The sequence below is a fragment of the Bombus vosnesenskii genome, unplaced genomic scaffold, assembly GCF_011952255.1.
Source record: "Bombus vosnesenskii isolate JDL3184/JDL3185 unplaced genomic scaffold, Bvos_JDL3184-5_v1.1 scf7180000013349, whole genome shotgun sequence".
In the NCBI taxonomy this organism is placed as follows: Eukaryota; Metazoa; Arthropoda; class Insecta; order Hymenoptera; family Apidae; genus Bombus; species Bombus vosnesenskii.
Window position 1 is genome coordinate 921,284 of NW_022882985.1, and position 26,616 is coordinate 947,899.

Genomic DNA, 26,616 nt, shown 5'->3' on the forward strand with positions numbered 1-26,616 from the left:
AGAAGAGAAAAGTTTTCGTGTTGAAATTAAAATGTAAAGATAATTGTGTAGAAATCGTAAGTTGTAAATAACTTAAAAAAACGAGTTTTTAATAATAACAATAAAACAAAAGGGATGTAAAAAATTGAATCTGATTTACTGATGACCATTTCACGATATCATCAAAATGATAAATACAAATGCGGGTTAACATTTTATTTCCATACAAATACTTAATATTCACTAAACGTCTCAAATATTCTAACTATATTATAAAAATAACATTGATACGAGAACCTTATTTTCTTGAAATACATACTTTGTTCGTATCGGCAGTTTTAAGTTTCCCACTAATGTTACTGTCTCATATATTTACATATATGGAAACATAGTTGAACATTCTTTATACAGTTATTTTGTTCCTTATCAGTCAGCATGTAATATGTGTATATAATTCGATACATCGATTAGGGATCGACAAATGAAATCATAATGTATCTTGTACCACTGGTAACTCGAAGTCCTTCGTGATAATGAGTCAATCTTCCAGGATGCATCAACATCCAACCTGGTTTTGTGTCCGTAACAGAGCAGTTATAGCGGATAAATCGACAACCTCCACCTTCATAATCCACCCCCGCCCTATTTAGAGCGATGTTGATGGTATAAGTTGAACTATCATGATGTGGCTTCAATGATGGTTGTTCATCTGGACGATATCTTACGACGAAATTCATGAGTGCACGAGGTGGCTGTAAATTTCAATTACGAACATATTCAATTAGTATTTTATTTGTACTAATTTTCCATTAATATTCAAAACAATGCAGAGTATTTTTCTATTCAATCTATGATACTCTCAATTTATTTGAAATGTTTCACTACAATACAATATGCATACTTCACCTACAACAAGCTGTTTCGTTTAACTGGTGACGGTAAAATTTCTCACGAGGGATTGATTTTATCAAAAAAGTATTCTTACAAAAATTGTTTAGTATACGAGTATAGGAAGATATTATAGATTATACAAACAATTTTTTTCTTAGCGTAATAGTGGAAGAGATATTAATATTAAATTAACCTTCTTAAATGGAACCCTGTATTTTCCGCTCATAATATGATAGCGTTTGTTGAGACGAATACAAACAATATGTTACATAATATCATTTCATGTAGTAGAATATCATAGATTAAATCCTAAAAATGAACCAGCGGGAATCAGTAATTGAATTATACACGACTTCATGGTCCAACTCTATCAAATGATTGCGCTATGAATTAGACAAAGATCGAGTTTCTTATCTCCCTTTGTGCCTCTTAGATTCATATCTTCAGTTTCTAACATTCAGCTTAAGAAGTGTTTTTTGTAAGTGAAGAAGTCCTCCTATGTACCACACAACATTGCAGGAATATTTTTTAACAACTTTAATCCCTTATGAGATCATTTCCAGTTAAATAGAACATCTTTTATATATGTATAGCAATATAACTGCAACCTAGTAAAAAAGTGCAACGAATCCGAATACGAAGCCTATCACCATTCCCTATGATGTGATCAGTTTGCCAAATAATGTCTTGCAATTTAAAATTTGTGCAACGGTGCATTAATTTATATGTAGATCAGGGTGAGAAATATTGTGCAACCAACAGACTACTTATTCCCATATATGTATCCTGTTTTTGATAACTCTTACATTCGTATTATATCCTATAAAAACATGTTCTTGCAAAGGACTGACATATTCATAAAGAAAATTTAACCAAGATTCGTGGAGGCCGATTTGTTTCATGTGAATATCTCGTGTTGGTACGGCTTCGTATCCACCTTCGATACGTGGGTCCTAAAAATGATTAACACATTTTATAGTTAAAAGACAAATATCTTACATCGTGATAATATCCGGCGAACACGAGTTCCTGAAGAGGTCTAACATACTCCTTTAAAAAGTATAGCCACTGTGGCTCATATTTTACTTGATTCATATGTATATCACGGGTTGGTACATTTTCATAACCACCCGTTAATCTCGGATCCTGTTGGAAAAATTATATTGTTATTGTTTAGTGATAAGGTAAATGTTTATCCTATGACTGTTTTATCTGAAAAATGTAACTATCGTGTTATTAGTGTAACTGTTACTGTAACTATTTAAAGATAAATAGTCATACATGATTCGATCCGTCCGACCACTTTCCAAATGTTTCCATGATATCTATCAACTCTTTCGTAAACCTCTCGTTTACTATAGGGAACCTATAAACATCTGGGCAAACCTAAAATGAAAATTTAATCGACCTGAATAATACTGAGAATTCATATGTCTGATAAATGTTAAATATATATAATGAGCGGGAAAAAGAGTATAAGACAATATCGGTCAATTGGATAAGTACACTATACTACATATATATACGCAGTACATATACCAATAGTATATCCAAAATCTAACATCTGATCTTACATTGCACTTTAAATGTTACAAGTGCCTCTCGACAAAGTTAATAATTCTAGCGTATTATCTGGCGTATCTACGTCTCTTTTATCCGACCACTAGAAATGTATAAATGTGTTTTTACCTGCACCGGAGTTTTATTCGGATTAAAGTTCTCCGAATAATTTTCATGTATGTATGTCTTTTCCCAATCTAATTTGTTGTTGAGAATTTGATAGAAATCCGGATGTGTTACCGTAACGTCATAATTATCTGGATCAACGAGATGCCCAAAGTCAACTCTATTACTGACATACATGAAGATGTTTCGTTCTCTGTTAGCATAAGCGAAAGCCATCTCCGTGTCCAGATCGCCTTCCGAATAGGATGGACGAGTCTCTTTGTTACTTATCAGAGTTGCATTAATTAAGTAGCAATTGCTGATAAACGGCACGTTCCATAGTCCTCTGTAATAATATTATACGCTATATATTTATGTATGTATATATATATGTATACATGGTGGTCCCTAAGTCACTTCCGCATTTAAAAGTTGTATGACTCTCTTTTTTATTGTATTACATAAATATTTTTAAATTTTTGTTCCAAATTCACAAAGCAGCAACAAGTAAAAATCCTAAAAAAAAAAAAAAAAGAAAAAGGATTACTCTTTGATATGGCACAATGTCTGATATGATCACCAAACTGTAATCTTCACAGGGTGCAATTCACGTTAATGATCAACTTTCAGGTTTTTAGTACTTCAAATTCTGGTGTTCTGTTTATTAACATACCGATTGTCGTGGAAATAGGCCACATCTACCATTAGAGTAGTGTTAGAAAAATGTATTAACTAAAAAAAAAAAATTCAATTGTTTTTACTCGAATTATTTACATTTAAATTGCACACTTTAAAAATGTGCAACAAAAATTTAAAAGTACAACACCAAGAAGAATCTTATACAGCTTTCAAATGGGAAAGTAACGTACGTTACCTATCTGTAACTAGCTGTGGCTAGCCTGTATGATATATTAAATATTAGGTTTTTCTACTGATATGAAATACAGCACAGTAATTACTGTGGTGAAAAATAATGATTCGATTCAGCTTAATTCATATGAACGATCGATTTAATACATAATAGCACGTGGGTATCCAATCGGTCTGCTGTTCTCAGGACCTCAAGGCCAGTGAAGAAGCAGACGCGAAACCATAGAAGGGACCAGCATACTTGTTTGTTAGTCCCGCGAGACAATATTTCGTAAGGCAATCAGTCTGATGTCGTGATTGGCTGATGAACACACTGGCAATGGGTTATGCATAATTATCCAATTGAGATTCATAACTCTGTCACCAATGACGCGACATGCCCATCGTGCATAGTCCATTCATATTTTAGGTTGTAGGCCGAAGCCCAAAGATTCGGCTTGACCACTTGTCAAAAGTAGCGGTTCCGTGTAGCCGGTAAGCACCTGAAGATTGTGTCACTTTTATCACCAACAATTGCTTTCCGGTGAAGTTCGATTGGTATACAAGCGACTATCTTTAACATACATAAGTATAAACACGTTTAATGTTTTGCAAAAGTTACTCAAAAACATTTCAAGTGTTCTAATTCCAAGTTAGAATAATCAAAATCAATTGAAAGCTAAGATACATCCAAGTGTAACAGCTCTATGTAAAGTGCATAGAAATATTGACACTTTGAAAAAAGATTGAGAACTATATAATCGTAGAACAAATGAAGATATATCAACTTTTCTGCCTGTTCTTTTTTGCTGGCTTATTGGTAAACACAGACGCGGCAAAAGGTGGAGGAGGTAGAGGAGGCGGCAGACGCAGTGGCGGAAGAGTTTACAAGTCTCGGATGCCTATTCTGATTCCTCACAGAAATCCTGCTAGTGCTAATTACTACGAGAACAAAGATGTGAGTTCAAAGATATTAATCGATATCAGATCATTGATCGCTTAACTTTTAAAATTCGTAGGGAGCGAGAATAGTGAAAGCATCACACTTTGAATTGGATTACATGTTGGGTAGGAAGATCACGTTTTTCTGCATGGCCACTGGATTTCCAAGGCCTGAGATCACCTGGTTGAAAGATGGAATCGAATTGTATCATCATAAATTCTTTCAGGTATTCTCATTATTCAGAAAAAGGGATTCCTATAACAGAAATTTGAGGAAAGTTGTAAAATCGTGCGTATTGCAGGTGCATGAATGGCCTGTTGGTAATGATACGTTAAAATCAAAGATGGAAATTGACCCAGCCACCCAAAAAGATGCAGGATATTACGAATGTCAAGCGGATAATCAATATGCGGTTGATCGTCGTGGCTTTAGGACGGATTATGTCATGATCTCCTATTAAAATCAGTACTTTTGTCGTAGTTACAATACTTAAGTTTAAACGTCAATCTCTTCAACTTACCGTAATAGCAGAAAAGCTAATTTTAAATAACAAGTTTAATTTTTTAAAGCCTATACACTTTCACTTTCACCTTTCTTCGAAACATATCTAATAATGTCGAATTTAACACTTTTATAACAGCAAAAGCGTTATATTTACAAAAATATAATAAAAAGAAAGATGTACGACACGTTTCGTTATTTGTTTTAATGCACGAATATCATAGATTGTTAAGAATCTCAAAGCATGAAGGCGCACTTGGAAATTTAAAGTTCCCCTATCTTTTATTCATTAAATCACAATTGACTCTTACAAGGGTGGTACATCTATAGAGTAAACCATAAAATAAAACATAAGATAGCATATCACAAATTTGTCTGACGAATTGCCATTTTGTTCGCGAATTAAATGAAAAAGTTCCTGAAACAACGTTCAGGCTTGTCATATTCAATCTTGTTTTATTAGAACCAATTCGATTATCAGTACTAGATAGAACGAACAATCAAGTTAGAGCATTTGGAATTTGGTGATGACCGAGTTGCAATAGGTGTCGAATGAATAACTACCACATGTACGTATAATACATGCAGTTCAGCAGTATCTGTCTATACATCTGTAATAGATAGGAGAGAAGACTAGGGGAGTAATGAGTAGGTAACTGTTAGTTACATCGGAGTTCCGTGTGATCGTCATACGTTGTCTGTACTCGGTGAGTATCTGCGACATATTAACACAGACTCCTCTGTTTTCTCTAACTTTTAACCATCTACTTGATCTATCCATTTCTAGTTGCTTTGCTCAAATCATCATGCCACGCTCTATGGTGATGTTATTTCTGTTAATCGTACTACTATTAAACAGCCAGGAAATTCTTGGACGAAGAGGACGAGGCAGAGGAAAAACCAGATCGCGAGTCCAAATAGGACTGCCTATCACTGGAAAGTATCGTGATCCAGAAAGTGATCAATATTATAATAATCATGATGTACGTAGACTTCTAAACCAAGTTAGAAGTCGCTTCTAATTTGTTAATTGTTTTCTAAAAATGTTTATCTAGGGAGCAAAAATAGTATTGGCATCGCACTTTGATTTAGAGTACGTTTTAGGACATAAAATCGCTTTCCTTTGCGTGGCACGTGGAAACCCACGGCCACACATCACATGGTTCAAGGATGGTGCTGAGATCTATACACATCTTTATCTACATGTTAGTATAGATAATCTTAATTGCGATGGTTAAGTCTTAATAAACGATGATCATAATGATGAAAATTTTGTATGTAAAGGTACACGAATGGCAAGTTGGTCCAGATAAAGTGAAATCGAAACTGGAAATAGATCCTGCGACGCAAATGGATGCTGGAGTCTACGAATGTACAGCGGATAATATGTACAGTATCGATCGAAGATCCTTCAAGACTGACTTTTCCATCGCTTTCGATTAAGTTTCCTTTTTCACAATACTTTAGTACGAATATAGATGAAATCGAAAGTTATTTCCTTTAAGATGTCGGTTAAAATAATTAGTGATAAAAAGAACATGAAATGATTCTCACGAAATGTATAATGTTTGCACACGTATGCATAGTTAGACAATAAATAAAGTACGTTGCATTAAAATAGCAAGTTTGTAAAATATTTTTAAGACATACCTGCGTTCATTCTTGACGATCTCTATGTAATCAAAACTTCGAGCATAGAATCCATCGTCCATTATAGCTCCCCAGAAATTGCTCCACATTTTATATGGTCTGACTAGTAATGGTGCGATGATATCTCGTTGTTGTTCTATCAAAAGTTTCAAAGTATGTTCATTATCCAGATGGGAAACGGAATCAATTGAGAAATATCCAGAACATTCCTTTAACAAGCAGTAATCCCTAAAGAACGATATTTATCTTAACATTTACAGAAATTTCATTGAAAGTAATAAGGTTAAATATATCTTTGATACATACATGGCTAAGTTTCTCGCATCAACTTCACTCATAGCATCATTCACAGAAATTTGCTTACTACTGTTATATTCCTTTTCAACCTTCTTCATAAAATTATCAAGTACATCTTGGTGATACTCTACGTTGTTATGTATAAGCAAATGTAGCTTGGATTTTGGATATGCTTGCTGATATATCGCCGATAGAAATTCGGTCAAGAAAGGAGTCGGCCGTTCTATAAATATAGCGATTAATATAATCGGATATGATTCCGGTGTTGTTCTATCCAATTCTATCGTTTCTTCCCAGCACATTACGCATCCTTCCTCAGGACTCCATGCATGAGCCAAATAATTCCCCAAAGAATTCAGCGATAACTTGCTGTAACCATTTCCATGAAGAATCAGTGGTTCTGTGCTATAAACAGTATTCAAAAGCGAAGCCTTGCCACCCTCAAATTTTAACTCCACATCAGCTATAAAAAAAATAATCTTATTCACTTTATTCGTTCAATTCTATTTTACTTATTCACTTACCTACAGCACCATATAGATTCTGAAATATCTCAGACTTATGATCCAGCTTAATTTTATGACGTTCCCTTAATTCCTCGTCGAGATACGCCAACGTATAAAATAATTGATCGTCATCCTTGTTTTTTATCGGGGCATGTGTTAAAATCGCGTAAGCGTCCGAAGCATAGCCCACGAAGCCTCCAGAATTTAGAAAGCGTTTCCCCAGTGCTGCGGATGGATACTTGGACGCTAGCGATTTATCTGGCCAACAAGAGCCTTCTGCAGAAAACAAAACTCTGGCGTCCATACTCTTAAACTTATTAATGATCTCAGTCAAGTCGCTTAAGTATATCACGTCGTAACTAAAATATAAAGGTAGTTATTAAAATTAAACGTTAGAATTAAAATTACAAATGAAACAAGTTAGAGAAGGAAATGAAATATGCAAAAGACCTGTCCGTAAATATAACAATTTTCTGGTCATCGTCGCCATAGTTTTCTAGAGCCTTCTTCAAAAGATTTACTTTGTATCCTCCTCCTGCGCTGGTTTTTATGTTATCGCCGCCTAACCAAGGTTCTCCCAAACCAAGTACTCTCAAATTATCGCGAAATCCATAGACATTGACCGATCTGAGATATCTTTTGTAGCCATCGGTTTCGTTCGAAGCAATGGTGAACACCAATACATCTGTACACAATTTAAACGGTATTTAGATTCTCATACTCTAAGAAAAATGGAACAAAAATTTGATGTAATATATTTGTATATATGTCACATTTCAGTGAGTAAAAAAAAATATTTTCCTGCTGGCCGTCTCGTTTGAATTTCGAACGCGACACTTCAGCCCTGAATACATACGGCCAAATGGCCCTTTAAAAAAACGCTGCGCAGAGATTTATGCATATATGAATGTAACATGTACAAAATATTGAAAACTGTATATAGAAAATTTATCCATATGACGCTTCGTTTTTGAGAAAGTCGACTTTGGCTAACTGCGATCTACAGTGGAGTCGTGAAGTCGAAAATATAGAATAAAATTTGTTCACAAGACGATTCGTTTCCGAGAAAAATAAATTTGAAAAATCATTATATAGGTGTACCAGGGCTAATTGTAACCCGATTCTGAACTAAACACGTTCAAACTCTATTTTTTTGAAAATGAAGCCTTGAAACGGAAAAATTTAAATGTTAAATTGTCATATACGTAGTTTTGCAATATTTTATTTAATAGCTAGTTCAATAATATTGGTAACGAGTAAAATTTGATTTCGCCTTTGCTCCTTTTTAAAGCATATGTGGCTGCCCATATTGGAAGGGTTTATCTATTTTGAGCAACTAGGCATCAACATATGCACCGAACGAGCAAAAGCTAGGCAAACGCGATTCACATAAGCGCTACATTTTCCACATGACATCATGATTCGAATTACTGTACGTGTTAACAGTCACGTCAGCTCTCAGCGAAATTGGATTCGCATAATACATATTGAACGGAATTTCAATTGTCAAAAAGCCGTGTTATTTTGAAATCCAACCCTTTTATTTATATTTGGGCACAATTGCAAATTAAGAAGCCAAAATTTATTTTATTCCTATAAGAATAATAACTAGTTGAATTAAAAAATGCGATGTTTTTATCATACTACATAGACATCATGTAGCCACATATTTAGAAGATTTTTATACAAAATTTCGACTTCTGTAAAGATATTGCCTAATCTTATCGTTCTCCTCATAAACACATCTAAGGAATTAATTAAGAAAATTCGTGGAGAAGCTGCCATAATAATGATAAAAGGCTTCAGAAAATTGGAAACAGAGACATCTTCAGAGAATATGCTTATGTAAACGGAAATGGAAAGATAACCAGGTCGCGCGAACGCTATTTAATTGTTCATCAAGGCATTGTCAATCAGGAACTTTCTTTGTGTATTAAATGCGTCGTAATAACTGTAAAATACATTTATTTCCTTGTAACTATAAAACGTATTTAAGCATACCCTTGTTTTTCAATGAAACATTTTTTTATCGTTATTATTTTATATTTAATTCTCATAATATCAAATTTTCGTAGTAATATAAAAATACTAAATGATGCAAAATTTAATATATTTAAATCTAATTAACTAGTAAGTAAATGTTATAATAAATACAAATACTTTCTGTAGCCATTACAGTATACCACTGTAGCCACACAGCCATATGTATGTATACAGTATTAATCAAGACTGTTTGTACATAATAAAATAAATATTTCGAGAGAGTTTATTCTTTGCTACGCCTTTAAAGGAGATATCAAATCGTTCCGTTGAGATTCAAGAATATATACATACATACATAATGGTGCACGTGTTTGCCTTCGAATATAATCTCTCTGTTACTGTTCCAATTATTCTTGTAACTATACCGTGCATTAATTAAATGTATAAACGAACATGTGGTGACAATGTACAACGATTTATCTTTATAAATCATTGTTTTTACTATTTATAAGATTAGTTAATTTACTAATAAATTGATAGCACGTTTGGATTCTATAATCTTTAGTAATTCTTTAGTAATCTTTAATAATTCTTCCTACTTCTTCTTAATTCTTACGCCATGTACATTAATTTCAATATGACAAATTAAGGACAATGGAATAGTTTCCTCTTCCATAGTAAAATTATGTCAAGGATAAAGATGTTATAATCTCGCATAAATTGAAAAAAGTCAAGATGCTTTTTCCTCGCTTGTTGATAAGTGAGATAAAATAATTCCTACGCTTCATCAACATAAGTTAAATAAAAATGTAAGTTTTAAACGATCGATTAAACGCCACAATAGTCGTAAAATCTTATCGCCTTTAGGGTCAACGTAACAAAAACTTTCCCTGGCAAGTAACCACGAAAAGGGAACCAATAAACAAAATTACAAGATTTCATTTGCGTATAGCAATTACGCCGGAATGATGAGCATGATTTCTTATAAATTCACATTTGTTTTAGTAGAAAAAAATATAGTAAATTGGAGTATGATTATTTTAATAAAATTTATATTATTAAAAAGTATATATACATATATTTCCGCTCTGTTAGATGTTACCATTTTCAATTTCATTTAATTTAGATAATTTTTTCAATAACTGTTTTGTGTAGATGTATGAACTTGGTATGGTATATAATTCGTAAAATACGTAAAATTTAAACAATAACAAATAGCAAAACAATATCCCGGCCTATATTTTCCTCCGAACTAGATAAATGATCATACAATAAAATAGACGTTAACAACCAAGAATGATAAGAAGCACATTCACAGTTGATCGAATTTATCTTCTCTTCATGCAGATTAATTTAGATGAGTTTTTCAGGAACATTGACGAAAGAGTTAAAAGAGCTAGGATGTAACTATTACCGTCTTTGTCTGTTGATGGTAGAGTCTCGCTAAACACGTGGTAGGTCAGAAAGAGGCTCCAAAAAAGACAACATCCAATTTTCTTCTCACGCATTTTCAACTAAAAAGAACCGCAAACGCGCCGAAGAATGTATGAAATGCACTGTTCTGACTTCTGACTAAGAGTACTAAGACTAGTCTCGAAGGACGGAAAGCAAGTTCGTTGCTACTCCCACACTTTTTGAACAAAAGTTACTACCTTCGACGACTACGTTCGGCACTTGACTCTGATTTATGATTTTAAAGGAACGAAATGAGATTCTCGTGGACATTTTTGATTATATGATGTACAAATAATGATTTCAATATTCTAAGTCTTTCATCTGTATCTTAAGTGTTAATCGATTTAATAACATTGGGAATAAGGAATAATTCGTTTCACACAACACGGATGGCGGTACGCGTTGTTTCACTCTGATGTTGATTTATGTAGATTTAGAATACAAACAAGATTTTAACATATTAGTTAAAAATTAAATAATGTTTAGCTAAAAATTACGAAACACTAAACACCAAGTATATATTATATCAGAGATTCTTTGATTATACACTACAAAGTTATCGACTGCATAAATGGTCATGTGCATTGTCGATAATATTTTGAAGATGTCACTCTTTAACATGTGCCAACCTAATAAAATTTCAGATGAAGTTGGTAATCCTTTCTGAATTACATATTTGAATACATACCTACGTATTATCTGTTATTATAGCACAAATGATTTCATTGTTAACTGTTTGAAGTAATGAAACATCAAATAGATACAGGGTGATTTGTAATTTATGGTACAGTGGAGTAAGGGAGATTCTATGATACAAAATAATTAGTTAAATTCACGTATACTTCATAAATTTTCAAACACGATTTTCTTAAAAACGAATCTTCCAACGCAATTTTGTTATTCTTAATTTTCATATTATTTTGAGCCATAGAATTTTGCTGATCCCATTTGTACTATGTATTACAGACCACTTTCTATATCATAAGTATCTTTAGCAATCATATAATATAATGCAATACCCTTACCCTTACTCTTTGTATTCCTGTCACAAAAATTTATATTTGCTTTATAGCGTTTAGCAACAATCTTCTTGAATGTGCTTATCGATTCTTCAACACATGTTGCATTCTCGCTGGCAAAATAATCTTCTTTAACTAAAGCATCAACACCTATATAATTTAATATCAAAACACTAATCAGTATAATATTTCTTCTGTTTATCATGATTTTCACGCATTGCACGTAATACAATCATATAACAAAATGTAAATCTTTTTTTGTATTTATTAAATAAAAATCTTTAAATCTATTGAATAAATATTTTAATACGGTACATTACACGTATTTTCGAGACTTGTAATTATTTATTGTAAAAAATATATTATGTTAAGAAAATTGATTATTGAAAATGATGTATAGATCCAACTTTGATCGATAAATCAATAGAACTATATGAACCTAAACAAATCGAATCATTTATAGGTGAAATGGAATTCGAAAGCGCGACGGATTAAGTTTTTTGTAAGGACTCGGACACCGTAACCGCGTACTTTTTCCTTCTTTCCTCTTCCTGTAGCTTCTTTCGTTCATTTTTTCGTGTTTTGGAGAGGAAAAGAAAAAGAATTTTATGTTACTATATATATGCATAAAAAATAAACAATCACATTATAAAAACAGATTTACGTACTTGAAATAATAAGGGTTATCGTGTATGTAGGTAATTAAGTTAGATCAGAGATCCGAACTAATGCCCAACAAATAGGATCAAGCGTCAATTTAATACGATTAGTGGGACAGCAATGTAGACGAAGGCTTCTTTAACATTTTGATAAAAATTTGTTCGCAGTATCCATACACCTATCATCGTCGGTGTTTCGTCCTCAGAGCCACAGTAGTTTTGAAATAAAACAACACTAGATCAAACAATGGGGAAGGATGACGCGGAAACGGTAGCTTTGAAAAAAGAGCTGGAAGATTTAATCAACAAATGCAAGGTTGTATTAGAAAAATTATACATATTACCTGTATCGCATTAATTGTACAGTAATTAGAAAGAAAAAGCTGTAATGAATTCATACTTTGATGTCAATTAAGAACATATTTTTTACACTTTGAACACTTTATTACATAACAGGAAGATCAAAAGAAACAACAAGATACAACTTTGGAAGAAGCATGTAGTAGTGTACCGGATGCACCGAAAGTTAAATTATCTACAAAAAAGTTACTAAAGGGACATATCAACAAAGTGAATTCGGTACATTATAGCGGTGATAGTAGGTCAGTATTGATCATCGATCCTATGATTTCCTCTGTGAAATCAACCGAAACGATTGTATCCAATCTTGAGCTATCAAAATGAATATCTCCTTCCAGGCATTGCGTGACTGGTTCACTAGACGGAAAATTGATCATTTGGGATTCGTGGACTGGAAATAAAGTTCAGGTAATTCCATTACGTTCAGCATGGGTGATGTCGGTAGCTTTTGCACCGTCGGGAAACTTTGTTGCTTGCGGTGGTATGGACAACATGTGCACTATCTACGATGTAAACAATCGTGACGCCACAGGATCGGCTAAAATCGTTCGAGAATTACTAGGATACGAAGGTTTCCTCTCATCCTGCAGATTCTTGGAGGACAAAAAGATTATCACTGGATCTGGTGACATGAAAATGTATCCGCATCTATAAAGCATTAATAAATAATATGGTTATTTTTCGCCACTATTTATTTGTCATTAATTTCGATATTCTTTTAGTTGTATATGGGATTTGGAAGCAAACAAGAAAACTACCGACTTTTGCGCGCATGCCGGAGACGTGGTTAGTATTAGTTTATCTCCAGACGTAAATACGTATATTACCGGATCGGTGGACAGAACATGTAAACTATGGGATATAAGAGAGCAGACTGCAAAGCAAACTTTCTTTGGACACGGATCTGACGTAAACTCAGTTTGTGTTAGTATAGAAAGTATATTTCGTTATTGGGAGACTGCTGATATTTATGCAGATCTGTATTTTTATAAATATAATTTATAAAATGAAATTTAGGTAGAAAATTGTTTTATCTATTAAATATTGTAAAAGGTATTGTATTTTGGATATCTTATATATTTTTGGATATTATATGTATTTTGTGTATTTTTGTATCTTCAAAAAAATCAACAAATCTTTTGTTTCTCATAAATGTATAAAAATCCGCAGTCTAATTATTATTAGTTACTTAATAAATACAAGTATACTTGAAAGGTTCCCTTAAAACTATATAGTTTTAGTAACTTGTAAGATTACCTTATAACGAAAAGAATTATTTTCATTTAGTATCATCCTTCGGGACAAGCTTTTGTAACGGCATCAGAAGATAAGACGGCAAGACTGTGGGACTTAAGATCAGATCAGCAGTTAGCTACATTTAAGCCTCCCAATTCTAACCCCGGATTCACAAGTTGCGGTTTATCCTTTAGCGGAAGATTCATATTCTGTGGAAGCGATGACAACTCCATTCACATATGGGATACATTGAAGAATCAACATAATGGTAAATATTATAGACATTAGAAATAAGCAAATATTTATAATAATTTTCGTAGATTATAATCGACTCTACCTTTCATTCTAAGGTGTTTTAACTGGTCACGAAAACCGGGTAACATCGCTCAGCGTTTCTGGAAATGGTATGGCTGTCGCTAGTTGCTCCTGGGATCAAAATGTTCGAATTTGGGTGTAGAACTTAAAAAAAAAGTATTACTGTCGAATAACATTGAAGAAAAATGGAGCAAAAATAAAAAAAAAGGGCTTATTTTTTGTTGAAATGTTCTCCGCTCGTATTTTACGACTGTCATCAAAATTTTGATACACGAAAAAGTAGGTCTACACTTTTACAGAAAGATTACAGAACTACTCTATATTATACGCGTTAAATTAAATGCTTACTTAAATGATGTACCATAAATATATATATATATATATATATCATTTTAAGTATAAATATCCATAATATACATCGGAAGTTATTGGAGCTTAAAAAATTCGTAATAATTTTACTCTTTCCCAATTAGAAAGTAATTATAAAGTAAGTAAGCAATTAATATTAGGAGAAAAGAATAAAATAATGGTAACAAATTGAATGAACTGCTTATGAAAGATAGACACATTCGTCGTTTTCTTGCCACTTATATTATTTGTATGCATTTATAAATAGTGCATATGATATCCACAAAGAAAAATTACAATTCTAAACAGCGTATTTGAAAATATAGTTATTATATTTCCCGAATATTTTCAATTTCGTGGGAATTTAATTTTTGAATTTTCTATGGTAGCCTCGTAATATGATTTACAATGGTATCGCTTTATTTCTACATTATACAGATAACATATTTCTTGATCGATGCTGCAAAAGGTCGTGCTTTAAAAAAAAAAGGAGAGAGAGAGAGAGAGAGAGAGAGAGAGAGAGAGAGAAAGAAAGAGAAATTTTTACCTGTATGTTATTAACATTTAAAGATTTGGTATTTGTTAGGCGTAAAGCTTGAGGGTTAAAGTGCTTCTTTAATGTAGCGACAAACCTTTAGAATTTACTCGACATAATCCTTATCGCTGTGAACCTAGGCCAGTAGCTACATTAAACGTGTAACATAATACATATGTACTATGCATTCGATATACAAGCTACTGTATACGTTGCTGAACTGATTATTACAAATTTGTTCGTTCCATAGTCGATAAATTACATCTATCATGAATTTTTCTTTAATACTGCATACTGAATTAAGAGCAAGGTAACGAAAGCCTTAACAGATGTTTACGAAATGATCGCTATCGTTTTTACTGACAAGTACTTAACATAAAATTCAACGTAAATATACACGACAAAGATTCGACGGAATAATTGAAGATAAAAAATTGATTTTAAAAACTTATCTTACGGTAATTATATTACGTTATGCATATAATCTTTATGTACAATTGTCAACCTTAAACGAAAGTGTATCTCTCGTAACCATCGCGACTCTGGATCACTCTCTTCTATTACTTTCGTGTTATATAAATTAAAATTCATCGAGGTGAATTAAGAGAGCCATAATAACCGTAGCCCCAGCTTCTTTGGTAGCCCATTTGACAGATTCGAACTGCGGGTCATCGCTATCTTTACCACCAGAATTAATTGTATATGAACCAGGCCTTACTAGTAGTTGAAATGCCGTTGAAGCATTTAACTTTTTATTTGATTGAGTATCAATATATCTATGAAATATGACAAATTGATAATTCATAATTAATCACTACTACATGTGAAAGTACTTACGGATATCTCTTGGTAAATTCCTCAGATGCTGCATACTTTATACTAGGAGAAAAGACTACCTGAGGGTTTTGATCTTCGGTCTTTATATTCATTGTTAAATTACTCATATCCAATTGCTCTTTTGTCATAAGTTCTCCTGTGTCGAGAATTAGTCTAAAATAACACATAAAACTAGAATTATGCAAAAAGGTCTTTTTTGTTAAATTCTAAATATGTTTGTTTACCTAATTGCATCCAGACGTATACCATAGAAAGCAACATGCCATTTATCGGTTGTACTCTGTGGAATTTGATTGGCGTTAATACTTTGTTTCAATGGAAACCTAGCCCATCCAATCGGTACAGCAAACTCTGCCGGAGGTTCACCCTTTTTGCAAATTGCATTATCCCCTTCTACTTTATAACAGTTGTTACAATAACAAAGTACATCTTCTAAGGAAAAGAATTCATCTGGTAAAACCAGTGATTTCTTTAATCTCATACACGCCTTTAGATATTCACACTTTTTCATGGGTATATTGTTTGTTCCAAGAGGTATGGACGGTAGCGATGGATGCAGCAATGGTGCATTATGAATGGAGACTGTATTTTGTCCTAAAATCGTATTTCCACCAACGGAATTATCAACAGATACTGTATTATTCCAGGATATATTTGAACGCACTTCGTTGAAACTAGAAGAAACAGTGTTCGAAATATCAGATATTGCGTTACTCAATGTATTTTGAGACGAGAATGTCTGAGATGAGCTTAACATATTAACAGATGCATTATTTTGATGCAAGGAGCTTATATTATTTCCTTGACTATTAGATACTATGCTTTCGTTTATCGCATTATTAGCGTTAGTATTTAAGTTAGTTATGTTATTGGTGCTGTTTGCGGTGCCATTTTTAATATTAATATTAGTTGCATTATTTATCTCTACATTTGTACATTCGTTTCTAATAGTCAAATTTTCTGACTGACTATTCAATATCGCGCTATTATTCAACTGATTTGAATTATCGTAAATCTTGTTCTTAATACTTCGTGTTGTGTCGTGATTTATATCCGAGTTTGAATCCAAATTATTACCGTCTGAGATACTGGGCATAGCTTTGTTCTCAACATTATTCGTTAAATGCACATTATCGTTGTTACACGTTGCATATTCCACAATATCATCGTCTTTAGTATTCGAACTGCACTGGCTCGGCACACTTGGTGAGGTAGAGGAAGATAAATCCGAAGAAGCAGCTGCGATGACGTTTTCTTTTTCGTGACACTCTAAGTCTGCTTTCTCTCGCGAATTTTCCGCATCTTCTAGCTTCGTTCTCATAGATTCCACGGATGTTATACTATTATCGGTAGTAGATGAGAATGGCTCTGCATTATTTGCAACAATGGAAACTTGTTCGCATTGACCATACAGATCAAATACAGCATAAACATAAGGTGGTAAGTCCGTTGCAGCTACGCCTTGATCTACACCATTGATAATTAAGTGTAATCTGTTGTCGTCATCGATAAATAAACCTACTATAGAATTACAGTGAAGACTTTCCAAAGCAGCTCCATACTTTGTCTTTATCTAAGGATAAAGTTTGGTAATATATGTCTCATGTCTTATATCAATTTGTTTAATACTTACCCTAATACCATTATGTGATATCCAGTCGCTACAAATAATCCAAGAATGTTTTTTGAAGCCAAGAGCAGTTAAGGGAAAATTAGCTTTTTCAGGTGAAATGCAAGTTACTCCACAATAAATATTAGAAACCCATCGTTTGTTCAATTTCTCTATTTTCACTAAAAATGGCTTTCCTTTTAGTAAAGGACGACTAGACATTACCACTCCTTAGAAACAACATATGATGTAAGAAATGTTAAAGTCAATAAGTGTGTGTAGATATGAGAATAAATAATACCTTGATTATAACTTGCAACTCTTCGTGCAGAAGTCTTACTTTCGAGTTGTATGTTTCTGCCATGATTTTCATGGAATTCATAACTCCAATCGTTTTCTCCTATAAAATGAGCAGCAGATTGCGTTGGTGTGAGTGTTGCATCGTTTACTAATTTTCCTTCAGATACATCTACAGATGTGTCCATTCCAGCATCACTATATATGAAATAACAATATTGTATGTTTTCAAGAATCAAAAAAAGATGAGCACGCATACTCTGAATATATAATTAAAGGCATACTTTCGCAAAACTGGTGGCATTGGATCTAGCAATAATTCCAAAGAATCTTGCAATCTCAAACTAGCATTTGGAGATACTGCATTATTTTGTTGTTTACTACTCGTTATATTTATAGTTACTGTACTACCAAAAAGATCGATCACAGCGTACACCATTTCCGGTATACTCGATGCCGCTATACCCATATCCTCTCCATTTATATAAAATTTTAAATTACCCTCGTGTGTACGTTTCAGTCCAATTTTATCACCAACACGTAACCATTCCAAACTTGGACAATAATTCATACATAAAACATATCCATTGTGTCTTACTTCATTACCTATATATGTAAGATTCCAAATTGTAGTAAATTATACAATATGTATCGTATTCATTTTATTCCAATATTACCTGTTAAGTACCAAGCATCTGTTGAAATGGACCCCATGCCAGGTACAAGATTCATAGATGTTAACCAGTTTCCACTTTCATTTTTCACAACACCTATCCTTAAACAACCACTCCATTCACGAGCTACTTCTTGTATGGCAATTTCAAAAAGTTCATTATTTTCTAATGGTGTTTCGCTTAATAATATAGCATTATTATATTCTCTACACCTAGTTGCTACCGTTCTATCGTTATTTAATTGAACATTTAAACCAACAGATTCGTGAAATTTATGCATTATCTCTGTCTGAGCTTGAAGCTGAATTACTGATGTAGGTTGTTGACTAGTACTGTTTTCTGATGGCAAATACTGTTGTGTTGTTGGATCCCTGCGTTCCGGTTGTACAATTGTAACCTGATGAATTGATATTAATAAATAAATAAATAAATAAATATACATACATACATATATATATGTAATACGAATAGCATATCATATTTTTTATTATATTATCTTTGAGATTAGATAAGAGTCTTTAACTTTGATATACCTGAACACATTGTCCATACAATTCAATCACAGGATAGACATGTGGTGGTACACCTGTACAAGCAGGTCCCTGATCTACTCCATCTAAATAATAATGCAAACTACTATCTGAACATCGCATCATGCCAATGCGATTTCCCTCAATTAGTTTGTCTAAATCACAAGCGTAATTATTCCTTAAAATAACACCATCTCGCATAACGTTAGATCCAGACAACATCCAAGTATCGTGATCGATATCCGTCATCGTAGATGGAAATTCCAACTCGTCGGGTCTTATAAGAGTTACACCTAAAAAAATATTTCCTTACTAATATCCTACTAAGCAAAAGAATGTAAATTATACTTTTAAATATATACCTGCTTCAATTGCTCCTGTCCATCTATCAACCATTTTATCGATTGTCACTTCAAACATTTCACCATCACGCAGCGCACGATTTGCAATCACAATGGCTTCATTGAATTCTCCTAAAGCTCTAGGCCTCAATGCAGTCAATCCATTATTTATTATTTTTGCATTCTTACTATGTATATGATGAAACCTCAAATCACTATTTGGGAAAAATAATTAATAATAAATATCTTCGATCGCATGTTCAAAAGGGAACAAAATTTACGAACCTATATAAGGTTGTATTGCTGAAGCTTGAATTGTTTGTAGTAGGACTATAGAAGTCTGTATTGTCAACTATAGTTGCCTGTGCTGCTTGCCCATAAAGATCTATGACACCATAAACTTTCTCAGGAACATTCATCGCTGCAGCCCCTTGATCAGCACCATTTACATAAAAGTGCAATGTTGCATTGTCCTTTCTCATTACACCTACACGATCTCCCACTTGTAGTCGATCAAGATTCTGACCATATTGGTCTATTATCATAGTACCATTGTGCATCACTCCATTTTCTGTCATCATCCATGTACCGGATCTGCAAGGGATATGACCACCTTCGAGCAATAATACGGGCGATAAACTTAACATAAATTTAGGAAAAAGTATATATGTATATTAATATTAATTGGAAATATTAATTTACATACCTAACGTTTGTCATAGTGAAAGGAAACTCTAGTTCAGTTGGGGAATGAGTGGTAACTCCTATTTCGATAGAACCTGCCCATTTTGTTACAATTTTGTCCAACCTCACTTCGAATAATTCATTTGGTTTCAATGGTCTTGAAGTCAATACAACACCGTTGTTAAAATCATCCATTACGCTAAAAAAGAATGGCATATAGATTTACTACACACACACTCTAATAAAATTTCATGTACATTGTTAAATAAGTTTTTATTTACTTAGGCCTATGCGCAGTGCGTCCGTTATTAATCACTTCGACATGTGTACCGCAGCAAGAATGAAACATAAGTCTATCTGGCGGCTCTTCTTCGGTTTCTAAATAACAGAAGTATCCGAAAAATGTATCGCGGTGTTGTACCATAAATCAATAATATAAGAAAAATGATTGATACTAAACTCTTACCATTTAAACCTTGCAATTGTAACGTGTTTCGTCTAGTAATTAAGTTTTGTTCCTCCCTTTCATCACGATCGACGATTGTTACTTTTACCGTCATACCATACAAATCTATAACACCCCATACACCTACAGGTACTTTAGCGGCAATACCTTGATCTAATCCATTTATTAGATAATGAAGATTTCCATTGCTTCGTCTTATCATGCCTACTCTATCACCTTCCTAAATAAGTATTTTATTGAATCACATATAATACAAAACATTCTTAGTAACACTCCACTTTGATTTTAATTACCCTTAATTCATCTAAATTAAATTCCCCATATTCACGACATGTGCCCTTTCCGTTTACCAAAATTCCACACCCAGACATCATCGTTGTTCCTGACCGCATATTAGTCATTGTTGCTGGAAATTCTAATGCTGTTGGACTATGCATTGTAACTCCAACTTCTATACTACCTGACCACTTGTGTACAAGCCTATCAATTCGTACCTATAGTAATATATAATTTACACTAATGTCTCATGCATTAGAGATCATTTCTTACTTTAGACTTTCCTTATTTACCTCAAATAATTCATTGTCCCTTAATGGCCTATGAGTCATTACTACTCCATTATTAAATTCGTCTAAGGGTCTTCGCCTTTCTGCAGTTCTGGCATTGTTAGACAATTTTACCAGCGAGCCAACTCTCTCATGAAATCTTAATCTATCCTCCCTAATAGCTGCAGGACTTGGATTCTTAGGTAAATTAACATTAACATTAACATTTAAATTAACATTCAAATTAGCGACTAGATTAGTTGTTGAGGAATTAGATGCTTCTCCAAGAGCGAAGTCATTATTAATTTCAACTTCATCTTTTGGCTCGTTACATAAAGTGGAGACAACTTGTGGGTGAGTTATAGTCACCTGCACACAATCGCCATACATGTCTACAACTGCAAAAATGCGTTCTGGAATATTGGATACAGCTACTCCTTGAGAGACACCATTGATATAAAATATCAATTCATGCTATAATTAAAAGAAAACAAGAAGTGAATAAAACTATTTATTAAAACAAGCATTAGAACATTAATATACAAAAAAACTTACATTAGATGTCCTCATTACTCCTAAAGTACTTCCTTCTTGTAATTCGTTAAGACACATTCCATACATTTCTACCGTTCTTATTCCATCATGCATTATGCCAGAATCAACCATAATCCAAGTTCCTTGACGAAGATTAGTAGCACAGGCTGTTAATTCTATTATTTCTGGATCGCATTCTGTTACTCCTATTTCTATACTGCCGCTCCATGATGTCATCTGCATAACAGAACTTGAACTTAAAAAGAAAATAACTCAATATAAAATGACTAGTAATTTCCATAGAAATGTTAACTTTTTCACTAATATATTTGATATATACTATATGTGCAATTGTATTTTTATAAAGATAATAATTTTAAACTATATTACAATACATGATAATTTAGAGTATATTACAGTATATAAACGAGTATTAATCCTAAATTTGATAATCCGACACGAAACCTACATTAAATCGTTAAAAATAAGTCAAAAGCAATAAACAAAGTACGAGCATTTACAATTTGATTTGTTACTGATGCATTCTATGACAGTTTTTAACAGGAACACGGAATGCGTGCAACTCCTAAATATAAATGAATGGTAAATTGAAAACTTCAAATTATCAACAGTGTAAACAACGTTTTGACAGATTCGAAGGATTCACTACTAAACTAGACAAGTTCAAAATTTGCGATTCGGTACCTTTTTGTCAATGCGGACTTCAAAAAGCTCATCGTCCTTAAGCGGTTCCGCGCTGAGAACCAATCCATGATTATATTCTGAAAAATCCCTTATGGCCGTGCAATTGTTGTTTGTTAAAGTTACACGATGACCGCATCGTTGATGAAACATGTCGACCATTTGTTGTGCACCGACCACCGACATATAACCAAACCATGCATTGCCTTCTTCTTTCCACTATCTCTCTATCTTCTTTTAACTAATGTTTTCCTACCTGCACTATCTCACTTTCCGTCGTATGTCTCTCTCTCTACGCGCAATCACGAACGATGTAACAATTGCAACTATATCTATAAGATAGGCACGGTCATATTTGGTCATATGCATAAATTACGATAGCCTTTTCTTTACCAGTTTATTATTGGATAGTGGTAATCTAACTTTTATTCTATGTTTCAATAACAAAGTAGTAATACTTAAAAGAAATGAAAAGAAATTTATAATTAGATTATAATGTGCATGCAATATGCACACATTGCGTATAAATATAAATAATCATTATATATTACTATTATTTATTTATTTGTGAATAGAAGTGTAGGAACTGAGGGTATAAATCCAATATATACATATAAAATACATATCCAATATATACATATAAAAAGGAAAAGTAAAAAAAAAGCAGTAATAGCTACATAATATATGCAATATAATGCTATAATTAAAACATAACTAAACAATTAAACATAACTAAACTAAAACAATTAAAAATGCTATAATTAAAACATAATCTAAAAACATCTAAACAGTGCGTAAGTCTTAATATAAAGATTTCTTGAGATAATAAGTAGTGCTACAGAAAAAATCAATCTTATCCGTAAATGTATTGGCTAATATTTGATTAATTGAATTATTTAAACCATATTTAATTTTTACAGTAACATAATGAAATACGTAACTTTTTCTAGAAGCAACTATATTATTTTTATAGTATATATTATTGTTAAATTACGGATTTTTATGCAAATTCATATTTTTGAAAATATAATTAAAAAACAAAACTTCGATAAAAAAGTGTTGTACCTACTAAATATCACTACTATAGAAAGCATTATATATGGATATTTTACATATTTTTTCATGCTATGTGCGTTTCGTGTGACTTTGCACTTTCTAGTTTTCTATAAATGCGTAAAAATTCGCAGTTTAATTCTAATATTTGGTAGATGAAATAAATTCCTGTTTAAATTTCTATTTCTTTAATTCATAAAAATATAAAGATGCATAAAAATTCGTAGTCTATGATATACAGTGGTGTATGATTATATACATCTTGGAATAATATCATTTTAGAAATTCAATTTACGATATACTAGAAATTTTGGGAACTTAACATGTTCAAAGGAAATAATAAAGAAAAATAATATTTTTTTTTGTTGGATTTTCTACATCTTGCGGCATGCAATAGATTGAAAAAAAATTCAATTTTCTTGTCGACTGAATATCGATTTTCGAGATACAAAACCTCGAAACTCATTGATATTAGTGAAAAGTCGAACCACTTTTATTCAATTGAAATGTATTTATCTCCATTATTTGCTTTGTTCATAATGAGTTTACAACAAATTTGTTTATGCTAAGAGTATTTGAAGAACATGAATACGTTGACCTTCGCAATTAAAATTAGAATAATAAGAGATATCAATTCATCTTTACAGATGTACCATAGGAAATTCGAAAGAATTTTAATAACCTTATCTGGCTTCTTACGTGTATAAAACACTCATTGAATTGAAATGTTTTATGCGGAAAGATAAAAACGATTATTTAGAAGTTAGTTTTACTTAGTATTTAACTATTTATTTATTTATTTAGTTATTTAACAAAGTTTTTAATATGATAAACTTGTCAACGAATATCTATTTGCACGTGAATCAATGTGCAGAGAGTTATCAAATACTTCAGATGTTCTCAATTATATTCAACGAATAGCACGTATTATTTTATTACATGAGACATGTTTCAATTTAATCGTCAATATGAACATCATAAAACATAAGATATGGTTTGTGATTATTATACTATTTAAAATATCTTAGAAGAAACGTCATTATCTGGTGTATAATAGCATAAAATAAATTTTATAAAAGGAAGTACTTAACATCTATTCTATTTTCCAGTATGGTGTCTGATTTTTTTTATCCTAATATGGGTGGTGTTGAGGAACATATCTTTAATTTGTCTCAATGTTTAATGGAGCTTGGACATAAAGTTGTAGTGCTTACTCATTCCTATGGCGATAGAATCGGAGTGCGTTATATGACAAATGGCCTAAAAGTAACGTACAGTATAAAGAATATTTGTAATTTGAAAGTATAAAGTCTATACAAAGAATGTTTATTAATGCTAAAAATATTTTATTTTAAGGTATATTACATACCAGTAAAAGTATTCTACAATCAATGTGTTCTTCCAACAATGATTTGTTCTATCCCTCTCATTAGATATATCTTTCTAAGGGAAGAAATCCAAATAGTTCATGGCCATTCTGCATTCTCTGCTCTTGCTCACGAAGGGATGTTAATTGGCCGCTTGATGGGATTAAAAGTAAGTTGTTTGTTACTTAGCGACAAAATATATGTTCATACAATACATTCTTCTTGTATGCTGGGATTTTAGACCATTTTCACAGATCATTCGCTTTTTGGTTTTGCGGATGCCTCTGCGATTTTAACAAATAAATTTTTAGAGATATCGTTAGCTGATTGCAACCATTGTATATGTGTATCACATACTGGGAAAGAGAATACAGTATTGAGGGCAAAGGTCTTAAAAGAGAAAGTTTCTGTTATCCCAAATGCAGTTGATACTACTTTATTTATGCCTGACATCAGTAAAAGAGATGATAATTTTAGTAAGTTCTTTTTTATTTTCATATTTATATTATGTCATAAAATTGATACATAATACTACTAACGTTATCTATTATTAATTGTAGTTACAATAGTCATAGTATCGCGACTAGTATATCGCAAAGGCGTCGATTTATTAGCTCGTATTATACCCGATCTTTGTAGTCGATACAAGAATGTGCAATTTCTAATTGCTGGAGATGGTCCCAAAAGATGGCTCATAGAAGAAGTACGAGAAAGAAACTTGTTACAACATAGGGTAACGTTGCTTGGAAGCTTAGAGCATTCTCAAATTAGACATGTATTGAATAAGGGTCATATATTCCTAAATACAAGTCTGACAGAAGCATATTGCATGGCAATTGTTGAAGCTGCATCATGCGGGTAAAACATTATCTTTCAATAACACTAAGACAGTTGTCACTGCTTATATTGATATAATATTTCCATTTATTATAGTTTACAAGTTGTTTCAACAAAAGTCGGTGGTATACCTGAAGTACTGCCACCTGATTTAATTTATTTAGTAGAACCCACAGTACCTGCTCTTATTAGTGGACTAGAATCTGCTATAGCAGATTATAAAGAAGGAAACACTAGATGTCCATTTGAAATGCATAAAAGGATAAGTTTATTTTATAACTGGTTTAATATTACTAAAAGGACTGAAATAGTTTACAATTTAGTAAAACAAGAAAATAAAAAGAATTTAGGTCAACAATTAGCAAGTTATGTTCAAAGTGGAGTATTAGCCTATTTACTGGTTGTATCATTGTGCTACATCATTTTACAAATTTTAGAAATCCTTGTACCGCAAAAGGTAAGTTAAAAGTTTGTAACAATTAACAATAATAACATAATAACAATAACAAATGTAATAATTTCTAGTACATTGATATTGCGAAAGATTATGCTGAAATTAACGTCATACAGCCTCGAGGAGACGATAAAGAGGATTAATATTTTATTTCCAAGATGTACTATAAGGTGATATAAGCATTTTGATAGTATGTGTTTTATATACCAAATACATTCCTATCAGTACGATTTAAATATACTTTTTCGTGCAAGAGGTTCAACTATTCATAAAAATACTTCCTAACATTCTTTTGAGATAACATATTTTCATGTTGTATAAATATATATGTACAAAAACAGAAATACAGTGTCCAAAGTACAAATACAGTTGTTAAAAAAAAATTAAACTTATGTAAAATTATTTTATTATTTTCGTGTCAAACGTTGTTTTAATTATTATATGCTTTTACGTACATAACTTTTTATGAATGATTGATGAATTTGCATAATATTA

At 32.3% G+C, this 26,616-nt stretch overlaps 5 protein-coding genes across 13 annotated transcripts; 3 read left to right on the forward strand and 2 right to left on the reverse strand.

The window, feature by feature from the left end:
* Positions 1-180: 180 nt before the first annotated feature.
* On the reverse strand, positions 181-11,284 carry LOC117236424 (procollagen-lysine,2-oxoglutarate 5-dioxygenase). Of its 2 annotated transcripts, XM_033499357.1 has the most exons (10): positions 10,679-11,284; positions 7,732-7,966; positions 7,300-7,640; positions 6,785-7,238; positions 6,479-6,706; positions 2,560-2,881; positions 2,152-2,256; positions 1,870-2,016; positions 1,677-1,823; positions 181-731 (listed from the first exon to the last, which is right to left on the reverse strand). In XM_033499357.1, the coding sequence occupies exons 1-10, from the start codon at positions 10,770-10,772 to the stop codon at positions 447-449; spliced, it is 2,358 nt and encodes a 785-aa protein (XP_033355248.1). In that variant the 5' UTR covers positions 10,773-11,284; the 3' UTR covers positions 181-446. The 2 variants fall into 2 exon arrangements, with proteins under 2 accessions (XP_033355248.1, XP_033355247.1); XM_033499356.1 differs by lacking the exon at positions 1,677-1,823 and having other exon boundaries at positions 10,679-11,279.
* On the forward strand, positions 3,755-6,349 carry LOC117236427 (immunoglobulin domain-containing protein oig-4-like). 2 transcript variants are annotated; one of them, XM_033499361.1, is made up of 5 exons: positions 3,755-4,342; positions 4,404-4,549; positions 5,625-5,811; positions 5,884-6,033; positions 6,113-6,349. In XM_033499361.1, exons 1-5 carry the CDS (start codon positions 4,157-4,159, stop codon positions 6,269-6,271), a joined length of 828 nt encoding a protein of 275 aa, XP_033355252.1. In that variant the 5' UTR covers positions 3,755-4,156; the 3' UTR covers positions 6,272-6,349. The 2 variants fall into 2 exon arrangements, with proteins under 2 accessions (XP_033355252.1, XP_033355251.1); XM_033499360.1 differs by lacking the exons at positions 3,755-4,342; positions 4,404-4,549 and adding an exon at positions 5,369-5,535 and having other exon boundaries at positions 5,616-5,811.
* A 1,266-nt stretch (positions 11,285-12,550) lies between the features above and the next one.
* Positions 12,551-15,124, forward strand: LOC117236473 (guanine nucleotide-binding protein subunit beta-2). The gene is made up of 6 exons (XM_033499469.1): positions 12,551-12,713; positions 12,854-12,999; positions 13,096-13,395; positions 13,480-13,681; positions 14,045-14,261; positions 14,344-15,124. The coding sequence occupies exons 1-6, from the start codon at positions 12,645-12,647 to the stop codon at positions 14,448-14,450; spliced, it is 1,041 nt and encodes a 346-aa protein (XP_033355360.1). The 5' UTR covers positions 12,551-12,644; the 3' UTR covers positions 14,451-15,124.
* On the reverse strand, positions 14,881-22,631 carry LOC117236465 (neuralized-like protein 4). Of its 2 annotated transcripts, none has more exons than XM_033499445.1 (17): positions 22,414-22,596; positions 21,730-21,945; positions 21,199-21,648; positions 20,923-21,123; positions 20,630-20,849; positions 20,445-20,541; positions 20,186-20,362; positions 19,765-20,073; positions 19,501-19,694; positions 19,142-19,431; positions 18,612-19,005; positions 18,219-18,540; positions 17,939-18,132; positions 17,662-17,867; positions 16,253-17,601; positions 16,029-16,181; positions 14,881-15,967 (listed from the first exon to the last, which is right to left on the reverse strand). In XM_033499445.1, the coding sequence occupies exons 1-17, from the start codon at positions 22,594-22,596 to the stop codon at positions 15,772-15,774; spliced, it is 5,151 nt and encodes a 1,716-aa protein (XP_033355336.1). In that variant the 3' UTR covers positions 14,881-15,771. The 2 variants fall into 2 exon arrangements, with proteins under 2 accessions (XP_033355336.1, XP_033355337.1); XM_033499446.1 differs by having other exon boundaries at positions 15,772-15,967; positions 21,730-21,964; positions 22,414-22,631.
* Positions 22,632-22,805: 174 nt separating this feature from the next.
* LOC117236471 (N-acetylglucosaminyl-phosphatidylinositol biosynthetic protein) lies at positions 22,806-26,523 on the forward strand. 6 transcript variants are annotated; one of them, XM_033499463.1, is made up of 8 exons: positions 24,240-24,457; positions 24,573-24,729; positions 24,820-24,999; positions 25,072-25,306; positions 25,391-25,688; positions 25,764-26,124; positions 26,193-26,291; positions 26,375-26,523. In XM_033499463.1, exons 1-7 carry the CDS (start codon positions 24,330-24,332, stop codon positions 26,262-26,264), a joined length of 1,431 nt encoding a protein of 476 aa, XP_033355354.1. In that variant the 5' UTR covers positions 24,240-24,329; the 3' UTR covers positions 26,265-26,291; positions 26,375-26,523. The 6 variants fall into 6 exon arrangements, with proteins under 6 accessions (XP_033355357.1, XP_033355356.1, XP_033355355.1 ...); XM_033499466.1 differs by lacking the exon at positions 24,240-24,457 and adding an exon at positions 22,806-22,823 and having other exon boundaries at positions 26,193-26,523; XM_033499465.1 differs by lacking the exon at positions 24,240-24,457 and adding an exon at positions 23,171-23,204 and having other exon boundaries at positions 26,193-26,523.
* Positions 26,524-26,616: the final 93 nt, after the last annotated feature.

Bases quoted from the DNA above. Each gene is read 5' to 3' on its own strand.
- LOC117236424 (XM_033499357.1), bottom strand. From the start codon at position 10,772: ATGCGTGAGAAGAAAATTGGATGTTGTCTTTTTTGGAGCCTCTTTCTG. The intron at 7,239-7,299 runs GTAAGTGAATAA...TTTTTTTTATAG, and splicing joins GAATCTATATGGTGCTGTAG to CTGATGTGGAGTTAAAATTT. The intron at 6,707-6,784 runs GTATGTATCAAA...ATCGTTCTTTAG, and splicing joins GATGCGAGAAACTTAGCCAT to GGATTACTGCTTGTTAAAGG.
- LOC117236471 (XM_033499462.1), top strand. From the start codon at position 24,330: ATGTGCAGAGAGTTATCAAATACTTCAGATGTTCTCAATTATATTCAA. The intron at 24,458-24,572 runs GTTTGTGATTAT...TCTATTTTCCAG, and splicing joins ATCATAAAACATAAGATATG to TATGGTGTCTGATTTTTTTT. The intron at 25,307-25,390 runs GTAAGTTCTTTT...TATTAATTGTAG, and splicing joins TAAAAGAGATGATAATTTTA to TTACAATAGTCATAGTATCG.
- LOC117236465 (XM_033499445.1), bottom strand. From the start codon at position 22,596: ATGTCGGTGGTCGGTGCACAACAAATGGTCGACATGTTTCATCAACGA. The intron at 19,432-19,500 runs GTATATATTTAA...ATATTTTTTTAG, and splicing joins GACAGGAGCAATTGAAGCAG to GTGTAACTCTTATAAGACCC. The intron at 18,541-18,611 runs GTAATATTGGAA...TTACATATATAG, and splicing joins AGATGCTTGGTACTTAACAG to GTAATGAAGTAAGACACAAT.
- LOC117236473 (XM_033499469.1), top strand. From the start codon at position 12,645: ATGGGGAAGGATGACGCGGAAACGGTAGCTTTGAAAAAAGAGCTGGAA. The intron at 13,682-14,044 runs GTTAGTATAGAA...ATTTTCATTTAG, and splicing joins CTGACGTAAACTCAGTTTGT to TATCATCCTTCGGGACAAGC. The intron at 14,262-14,343 runs GTAAATATTATA...TTTCATTCTAAG, and splicing joins ATTGAAGAATCAACATAATG to GTGTTTTAACTGGTCACGAA.
- LOC117236427 (XM_033499361.1), top strand. From the start codon at position 4,157: ATGAAGATATATCAACTTTTCTGCCTGTTCTTTTTTGCTGGCTTATTG. The intron at 5,812-5,883 runs GTACGTAGACTT...ATGTTTATCTAG, and splicing joins AATATTATAATAATCATGAT to GGAGCAAAAATAGTATTGGC. The intron at 6,034-6,112 runs GTTAGTATAGAT...TTGTATGTAAAG, and splicing joins ATACACATCTTTATCTACAT to GTACACGAATGGCAAGTTGG.